Source organism: Pelobates fuscus, chromosome 3 (genome assembly GCF_036172605.1).
Source record: "Pelobates fuscus isolate aPelFus1 chromosome 3, aPelFus1.pri, whole genome shotgun sequence".
NCBI lineage: Eukaryota > Metazoa > Chordata > Amphibia > Anura > Pelobatidae > Pelobates > Pelobates fuscus.
The window spans coordinates 417,172,339-417,182,163 of record NC_086319.1 but is presented as its reverse complement, the minus strand read 5'-3'; the positions used below and the strand labels follow the sequence as shown (position 1 = coordinate 417,182,163).

General features: G+C 42.2%; 1 protein-coding gene across 1 annotated transcript; it reads left to right on the top strand.

The window, feature by feature from the left end:
* The first annotated feature begins 1,101 nt into the window (after positions 1-1,101).
* Positions 1,102-1,914, top strand: LOC134602085 (olfactory receptor 6B9-like). The gene has a single exon (XM_063446584.1). It carries the CDS (start codon positions 1,102-1,104, stop codon positions 1,912-1,914), a length of 813 nt encoding a protein of 270 aa, XP_063302654.1.
* The last annotated feature ends 7,911 nt before the right edge of the window (positions 1,915-9,825 follow it).

Here is a 9,825-nt window from a genome sequence, read left to right as displayed (position 1 = left end):
TTTTGCCCCTTCCCCAGCCCCTCTGTGGCTCCCTCACATGTCAGTGTTAATTTTGGCTGCAAATTTCAGTTTAGTGTTAGCCATAGTCTTTTGACTAAAAAGCTATTTTGTTTTTAGTCGTATTTTAGTCATCTGAATTCTTTTAGTCTAGTTTATCTCGGCTAAAATCTGACTAAAATTGTTAGTCAACAAAATTAAAGGACCACTCTAGGCACCCAGACCACTTCAGCTTAATGAAGTGGTCTGGGTGCCAGGTCCCTCTAGGATTAACCCTTTTTATTATAAACATAGCAGTTTCAAAATGCGCATTCAGCCGATAACGTCGCGAGGAAGAAGGAGAGGAGGAGGAAAGCTCCCCGCCCGGCACTGGAGAAAGAGGTAAGTTTAACCCCTTCCTCCCCCCAGAGCCCGGCGGGAGGGGGTCCCTGAGGGTGGTGGCACCCTCAGGGCACTCTAGTGCCAGGAAAACGAGTATGTTTTCCTGGCACTAGAGTGGTCCTTTAACACTGCTTAGATAAATAAAAAGCATTTAATATAAAAAAGAGAGAACTCTGAGGTTTAATGAAAAGGTGATTAGTGCTTTTTACCAGAAAAGTGATACCCAGATTAAAGTTACTGTTATCATGTAGCACACCTCCAGCTCCAGCCTATAGATTACCATATCTGAGATTACTCATTCGTCATACTGCCCGGTTGTATTTTTACACTTCAATAGCAACGTCCAGTTATTCAGATTTCCTGCATCCAAATGTCCTCATTAATTGTTATTCCAGTCTACTACCTGTCACATAATAAGCTGTCTTCTCCACATTCAGCATCATTAGCTACAACCTGGAGGAGACAGCTTGATTTGTCATAATCTACTAGCTGACACCATTGTCCATTTAGGACATTTTCAGACACAATGAACTACAATGTTTTGCTGTTGCTACTTGTATTTAAGATGTTTTTCATTTTTTTAAAGCAGGAAATGTACCAAACACGACAACTAGCAATGAATTCTGGATTCTGGGATTTGAAAACATCCATCATTTTAAATTGTTACTATTCTTTCTATTTTTGATACATTTTACCTTGACGGTATCTTCAAATGTCATGATTATGTCACTGGTCTTCACAAACCAGAACTTCTCCCCCATGTACTTCTTCCTCAGCCATTTGTCTTTGAGTGACATTCTCCTCATCACCACCATAGTGCCTGAAATGTTCCACATTGTATTAAATGAAGGAAGCACTCTCTCTTTTGCTGGCTGCTTCACTCAATTTTACTTCTTCTCCCTGTCAGCCATCACTGAGTGCTTACTCCTCACTGTAATGTCCTATGATCGATACTTAGCCATTTGTAACCCATTACGTTACTTCTCTATCATGGACCCAAAACTTTGTTTTCAACTTACAGTTTCATCTTGGGTATTAGGAATAGTTTTAGCGTTACCACATATTGTTCTTTTAAACCAGATGACATTTTGTGGTTCGAATATTATTAACCATTTTTTCTGTGACCTAGTTCCTGTTCTAAAACTTTCTTGTTCAGGAAAATCAGCCAGCGAAGTGCTAAACTTTATATTAGCTATCCCTTTAGCGTTGTTCCCACTGCTTTGTATCTCTGTGACCTACATTAACATCTCCAGTGCCATTCTTCGAATCTCCTCGGCCATCGGGAGACAAAAAGCCTTCTCCACCTGCAGCTCCCACCTGACCGTGGTGTGTGTTTATTATGGAACACTGGTATTTCATTATGTTGTTCCAACAAAAGAAACATATTTTGGTTTGCAGAAGCTGGTCTCTTTGCTTTACACCATGGCCACCCCTTTATTAAACCCAATTATTTACAGCTTAAGGAATGAAGAGGTTAGGGGCAGGCTAATGAAATTTATGTTGACAATAAACAGGAGGATTAGGCTAAATAAATAAGGAATATCTCATTGATGGTGTTTAAAACAATACAGCTGTAGCCAAATCCATGTGATTATTTGTGGCTGGGAAATAAATATCTGAAGTTAAAACGGGCACGCTATTTAAGATGTATATGACACGAACCTTGTTGAAGAGCAATGTTGTCCATGAAGTATTCAGGGATCCATTTATGAGACATTGCTGGACAAGTAATGAAATTAAGGCATGTCAGCTCATTAGCAATACACAAATGTATAAAATGGAAATTACTTTTTTATACCTTTTGTTTTTTCTCCTGTGGCCATATAGATATGTAATATATATATATATATATATATATATATATATATATATATATATATATATATATTACATATCTATATGGCCACAGGAGAAAAAACAAAAGGTATAAAAAAGTAATTTCCATTTTATACATTTATGTATTGCGATATATTGTATATATATATATATTTAAAATTGCCTTACTACCTCTTGTCTCAACTCACCATTATAACTTTTAGATTGTAAGCTCATGGGGTAACGGGCAAAGTATTTTGCATAAGAAGGCTGTAAATGCTATCTCTCTGCTCATGGGCAATGCCCTTTCTTTTCTTTTTGTACTGGTCCGTGTTTACTATGCTGTCTGCGTTTCACACAATTATACAGCGTTATGGGTTTTGTTGACATTTTATAACTGATAAAATTCTAATACAAAATTCTAAATGCATTTGATAAAGAAACTAAACAGAGGGGACACAGGTGGAAGAAAGTTGAGTGGGTTCCAGAGGTCATTGAACATATCTCCATCCCCAAAATGTTCCTTGTGGAAGAGGACATAAAACCCTCACTCTTATCTTAATATACAGTCTATTTTATTAATAAAAGAATACCAGAGCAAGGTATCATCAAATGTAGAACATGTACAGCTTATACAAATATAAACAGTGGATATTTGTGTAATTGCTGTGCACATCTCATATCTTGTGTTCTAAAATGTAATTAAAAGGAAAATCATTAAAACATACATTTACTGTGTTTATATTCATATTATGTGCATCATTGTGTTCACATCTCTGCATGTGACTGTGCCTCCCTGTCCCTGTCGTTATACTGATATGTACGTATTTATTTTTCCTTTTAACCATGTTTATATAGCACTGTAGATGTATATATTTTACTAAACATGTAAAAATACAGTGCATTAAGGGAGATAACATAAAATAATTATCTATCTATCTATCATATCTATCTATCATATCTATCTATCATATCTATCTATCATATCTATCTATCTATCATATCTATCTATCTATCTATCTATCTATCTATCTATCTAACTATCTATCTATCTATCTATCTATTTATCTCTCAGTACACTTTCATTACCAGGGATAGGTAGGCACATGAATGGAAGGAATGATGGATGGATGGATGGACAGATAGATGGATGGATAGACAGATGGATGGATGGATGGATAGATGGGCAGATAGACAGATGGATGGACCTAATCCAGATGTTTCTAGAACTCCGTTACTGAAATAAGGGTCTGCATGGACAACACTCGGTCCAGATATTCTTTCACCTAGATGTTTTAACATGTATCAGTGTCTAAACATGTGTATGTTAAATTACAAAAGCACCATTGTTTTCTTGTTATTATTATTATTTATAAAGTGCCAGCAAGATCCATGTACAATGGGTGGACTAACAGACAAGTATTTGTAACCAGACGAGTTGGACGCACAGTAACAGAGGGATTGAGGGCCCTGCTCAGTGAGTTTACATGTTAGAGGGAGTGGGGTATAGTGACACAGTAACACAGGGATTGAGGGCCCTGCTCAGTGAGATTACATGTTAGAGGGAGTGGGGTATAGAGACAGTAACAGAGGGATTGAGGGCCTGCTCAGTGAGTTTACATGCTAGAGGGAGTGGGGTATAGTGACACAGTAACAGAGGGGTTGACGGCCCTGCTCAGTGAGTTTACATGCTAGAGGGAGTGGGGTATAGTGACACAGTAACAGAGGGATTGAGGCCCTGCTCACTGAGTTTACATGCTAGAGGGAGTGGGGTATAGTGACACAGTAACAGAGGGATTGAGGGCCCTGCTCAGCGAGTTTACATGTTAGAGGGAGTGGGGTATAGTGACACAGTAACACAGGGATTGAGGGACCTGCTCAGTGAGATTACATGTTAGAGGGAGTGGGGTATAGAGACAGTAACAGAGGGATTGAGGGCCTGCTCAGTGAGTTTACATGCTAGAGGGAGTGGGGTATAGTGACACAGTAACAGAGGGGTTGACGGCCCTGCTCAGTGAGTTTACATACTAGAGGGAGTGGGGTATAGTGACACAGTAACAGAGGGATTGAGGCCCTGCTCACTGAGTTTACATGCTAGAGGGAGTGGGGTATAGTGACACAGTAACAGAGGGATTGAGGGCCCTGCTCAATGAGCTTACATGTTAGAGAGAGTGGGGTAGAGTGACACAGTAACAGAGGGATTGAGGGCCCTGCTCAGCGAGTTTACATGTTAGAGGGAGTGGGGTATAGTGACACAGTAACAGAGGGATCGAGGGCCCTGCTCGGTGAGTTTACATGCTAGAGGGAGTGGGGTATAGTGACACAGTAACAGAGGTATATATTTAAAATTGCCTTACTACCTCTTGTCTCAACTCACCATTATAACTTTTAGATTGTAAGCTCATGGGGTAACGGGCAAAGTATTTTGCATAAGAAGGCTGTAAATGCTATCTCTCTGCTCATGGGCAGTGCCCTTTGTTTTCTTTTTGTACTGGTCCGTGTTTACTATGCTGTCTGCGTTTCACACAATTATACAGCGTTATGGGTTTTGTTGACATTTTATAACTGATAAAATTCTAATACAAAATTATAAATGCATTTGATAAAGAAACTAAACAGAGGGGACACAGGTGGAAGAAAGTTGAGTGGGTTCCAGAGGTCATTGAACATATCTCCATCCCCAAAATGTTCCTTGTGGAAGAGGACATAAAACCCTCACTCTTATCTTAATATACAGTCTATTTTATTAATAAAAGAATACCAGAGCAAGGTATCATCAAATGTAGAACATGTACAGCTTATACAAATATAAACAGTGGATATTTGTGTAATTGCTGTGCACATCTCATATCTTGTGTTCTAAAATGTAATTAAAAGGAAAATCATTAAAACATACATTTACTGTGTTTATATTCATATTATGTGCATCATTGTGTTCACATCTCTGCATGTGACTGTGCCTCCCTGTCCCTGTCGTTATACTGATATGTACGTATTTATTTTTCCTTTTAACCATGTTTATATAGCACTGTAGATGTATATATTTTACTAAACATGTAAAAATACAGTGCATTAAGGGAGATAACATAAAATAATTATCTATCTATCTATCTATCTATCTATCTATCTATCTATCTATCTATCTATCTATCTATCATATCTATCTATCTATCTATCTATCTATCTATCTATCTATCTATCTATCTATCTATCTATCTATCTAACTATCTATCTATCTATCTATCTATCTATCTAACTATCTATCTATCTATCTATCTATCTATTTATCTCTCAGTACACTTTCATTACCAGGGATAGGTAGGCACATGAATGGAAGGAATGATGGATGGATGGATGGATGGACAGATAGATGGATGGATAGACAGATGGATGGATGGATGGATAGATGGGCAGATAGACAGATGGATGGACCTAATCCAGATGTTTCTAGAACTCCGTTACTGAAATAAGGGTCTGCATGGACAACACTCGGTCCAGATATTCTTTCACCTAGATGTTTTAACATGTATCAGTGTCTAAACATGTGTATGTTAAATTACAAAAGCACCATTGTTTTCTTGTTATTATTATTATTTATAAAGTGCCAGCAAGATCCATGTACAATGGGTGGACTAACAGACAAGTATTTGTAACCAGACGAGTTGGACGCACAGTAACAGAGGGATTGAGGGCCCTGCTCAGCGAGTTTACAGGTTAGAGGGAGTGGGGTATAGTGACACAGTAACAGAGGGATCGAGGGCCCTGCTCAGTGAGTTTACATGTTAGAGGGAGTGGGGTATAGTGACAGTAACAGAGGGATTGACAGCCATGCTCAGGGAGTTTACATGTTAGATGGAGTGGGGTATAGTGACACAGTAAAAGAGGGATTGAGGGCCCTGCTCAGTGAGTTTACATGTTAGAGGGAGTGGGATATAGTGACACAGTAAGAGAGGGATTGAGGGCCCTGCTAAGTGAGTTTACATGCTAGAGGGAGTGGGGGTATAGTGACACAGTAACAGAGGGATTGAGGGCCCTGCTCAGTAAGTTTACATGTTAGAGGGAGTGGGGTATAGTGATAGTAACAGAGGGATTGAGGGCCCTGCTCTGTGAGTTTACATGTTAGAGGGAGTGGGGTATAGTGACACAGTAACAGAGGGATTGAGGGCCCTGCTCAGTGAGTTTACATGTTAGAGGGAGTGGGGTATAGTGACACAGTAAAAGAGGGATTGAGGGCACTGCTCAGTGAGTTTACATGCTAGAGGGAGTGGGGTATAGTGACACAGTAACAGAGGTATTGAGGGCCCTGCTCAGTGGGTTTATATGTTAGAGGGAGTGGGGTATAGTGACAGTAACAGAGGGATTGACAGCCCTGCTCAGTGAGTTTACATGTTAGATGGAGTGGGGTATAGTGATACAGTAACAGAGGGATTGAGGGCCCTGCTCAGTGAGTTTACATGTTAGAGGGAGTGGGGTATAGTGACAGTAACAGAGGGATTGAGGGCCTGCTCAGTGAGTTTACATGTTAGAGGGAGTGGGGTATACTGACACAGTAACAGAGGGATTGAGGGCCTGCTCAGTGAGTTTACATGCTAGAGGGAGTGGGGTATAGTGACACAATAACAGAGGTATTGAGGGCCCTGCTCAGTGAGTTTACATGTTAGAGGGAGTGGGGTATAGTGACACAGCAAAAGAGGAATTGAGGGCCCTGCTCAGTGAGTTTACATGTTAGAGGGAGTGGGGTATAGTGACACAGTAACAGAGGGATTGAGGGCCCTGCTCAGTGAGTTTACATGTTAGAGGGAGTGGGGTATAGTGACACAGTAAAAGAGTGATTGGGGGCCCTGCTCAGTGAGTTTACATTCTAGAGGGAGTGGGGTATAGCTACACAGTAACAGAGGGGTTGAGGGCCCTGCTCAATGAGTTTATATGCTAGAGGGAGTGGGGTTTAGTGACACAGTAAAATAGGGATTGAGGGCCCTGCTCAGTGACTTTACATGCTAGAGGGAGTGGGGTATAGTGATAGTAACAGAGGTATTGAGGGCCCTGCTCAGTGAGTTTATATGTTAGAGGGAGTGGGGTATAGTGACAGTAACAGAGGGATTGACAGCCCTGCTCAGTGAGTTTACATGTTAGATGGAGTGGGGTATAGTGATACAGTAACAGAGGGATTGAGGGCCCTGCTCAGTGAGTTTACATGTTAGAGGGAGTGGGGTATAGTGACAGTAACAGAGGGATTGAGGGCCTGCTCAGTGAGTTTACATGTTAGAGGGAGTGGGGTATACTGACACAGTAACAGAGGGATTGAGGGCCTGCTCAGTGAGTTTACATGCTAGAGGGAGTGGGGTATAGTGACACAATAACAGAGGTATTGAGGGCCCTGCTCAGTGAGTTTACATGTTAGAGGGAGTGGGGTATAGTGACACAGCAAAAGAGGAATTGAGGGCCCTGCTCGGTGAGTTTACATGTTAGAGGGAGTGGGCTATAGTGACACAGTAACTGAGGGATTGAGGGCCCTGCTCAGTGAGTTTACATGCTAGAGGGAGTGGGGGTATAGTGACACAGTAACAGAGGGATTGAGGGCCCTGCTCAGTGAGTTTACATGTTAGAGGGAGTGGGGTATAGTGATAGTAACAGAGGGATTGAGGGCCCTGCTCAGTGAGTTTACATGTTAGAGGGAGTGGGGTATAGTGACACAGTAACAGAGGGATTGAGGGCCCTGCTCAGTGAGTTTACATGTTAGAGGGAGTGGGGTATAGTGACACAGTAAAAGAGTGATTGGGGGCCCTGCTCAGTGAGTTTACATGCTAGAGGGAGTGGGTTATAGTGACACAGTAACAGAGGGGTTGAGGGCCCTGCTCAATGAGTTTATATGCTAGAGGGAGTGGGGTTTAGTGACACAGTAAAATAGGGATTGAGGGCCCTGCTCAGTGACTTTACATGCTAGAGGGAGTGGGGTATAGTGATAGTAACAGAGTGATTGAGGGCCCTGCTCAGTGAGTTTACATGTTAGAGGGAGTGGGGTATAGTGACGGTAACAGAGGGATTGAGGCCCTGCTCAGTGAGCTTACATGTTAGAGGGAGTAGGGTATAGTGACAGTAACAGAGGGATTGAGGGCCCTGCTCAGTGAGTTTACATGTTAGAGGGAGTGGGGTATAGTGACACAGTAAAAGAGGGATTGAGGGCCCTGCTCAGTGAGTTTACATGCTAGAGGGAGTGGGGTATAGTGACACAGTAACAGAGGTATTGAGGGCCCTGCTCAGTGAGTTTATATGTTAGAGGGAGTGGGGTATAGTGACAGTAACAGAGGGATTGACAGCAGGGGAGGGCTGGCAGCCTTAGGCCTGGGGGGCAAAACCAGTCAAGTGGCCCATTGCGCCACCCCCCCATGTGACATCACAATGCCCCACCCATATGATCTGCCATATGAACTAACGCCAGTGCTGCACACAGTGTGTGTTTACATTAAAAAGCCTGCAGGGACCAGCTATAGACACCAGAACCACTTCATTAAGCTATAGTGTCCCTTTAATGTGAGGTAAATTATTGATTAGTGTCACTAATAATATACTAGATTGCCTACTTACAATTGGATGAGGATGATGATGGGCTGCAGTTTGGCTCCACTGGTCTGGTGTAGAACAGGACCTCTGGAGGCTGTTTGCAACTGTGGTCACAAAATTCAACGTTCTGGGAGAATTGGAAGCAGCTCCATTTTTTGGGGGCCTCTTACACAGCTCAAGGTCTGGGCTCCAGTGCCTGACGGTGAGTATGCCCATAAGGCCCACTCATAAGTCCACTTATATGTTCCACCCACCCATGAGCTCGCTCACAGGGAGTGGAGTGTGTAGGGGATGTGTTATGTGTTATCTAATATGTGTGCTTATGGTATGTAGTGTATAGGGATACCAGTTTGTGCAGGTGATGCAGTGTGTTTGTGTGTAGTGGAACAGTGTGTATTTGTGTATAAGGGATGTATTATGTGTTTCTGGTTGTGTGTGAGGGATGCATTGTGTGAATCTGTGTTTGTATGCATAAGGGATGCAAGGTGTGTGTCTGTATGTGTGTGCATTGAGTGTAAGAGATGCATTGTGTTTCTGTGTGTATGTAAGAAAAACAGTGTGTGTGTTTGCATGTGTGTGTAAGGGTTTGCAGTGTATGTTTCTGTGTATGTGTGCAAATGATGCATTGTCTTTGTGTGTAAGGGTTGCATTGTGTGTGTGTGTGTAATGGATGCATTGTGTGTTTCTCTGTGTGTAAGGGAAGCCTGTTCTGTTTCTGTGTATGTATAGGGATGCATTGTGTGTTTCTGTGTATGTATAGGGATGCATTGTGTGTTTCTGTGTATGTATAGGGATGCATTGTGTGTTTCTGTGTATGTATAGGGATGCATTGTGTGTGTGTGTGTGTGTGCGCGTAGTGTTAAAGAGCTCCCTGTCTTGCCCCCTGTCCTATAGAGCTGTCCCTTCTGTCCCTTAGAGCTCTCCCCTGCCCCTTTGTGGTCTCTCCTCTCCCCCACCCTCCCCTAGCGGTCTCTTCTCACACTCACCCACCCTCCCTGTGCTCTTCTCATCCCCCCTCCACCCTCCCTGTGTTCTTCTCACTCCTCCCTCTGTGTTCTCACCCCCCCCTGT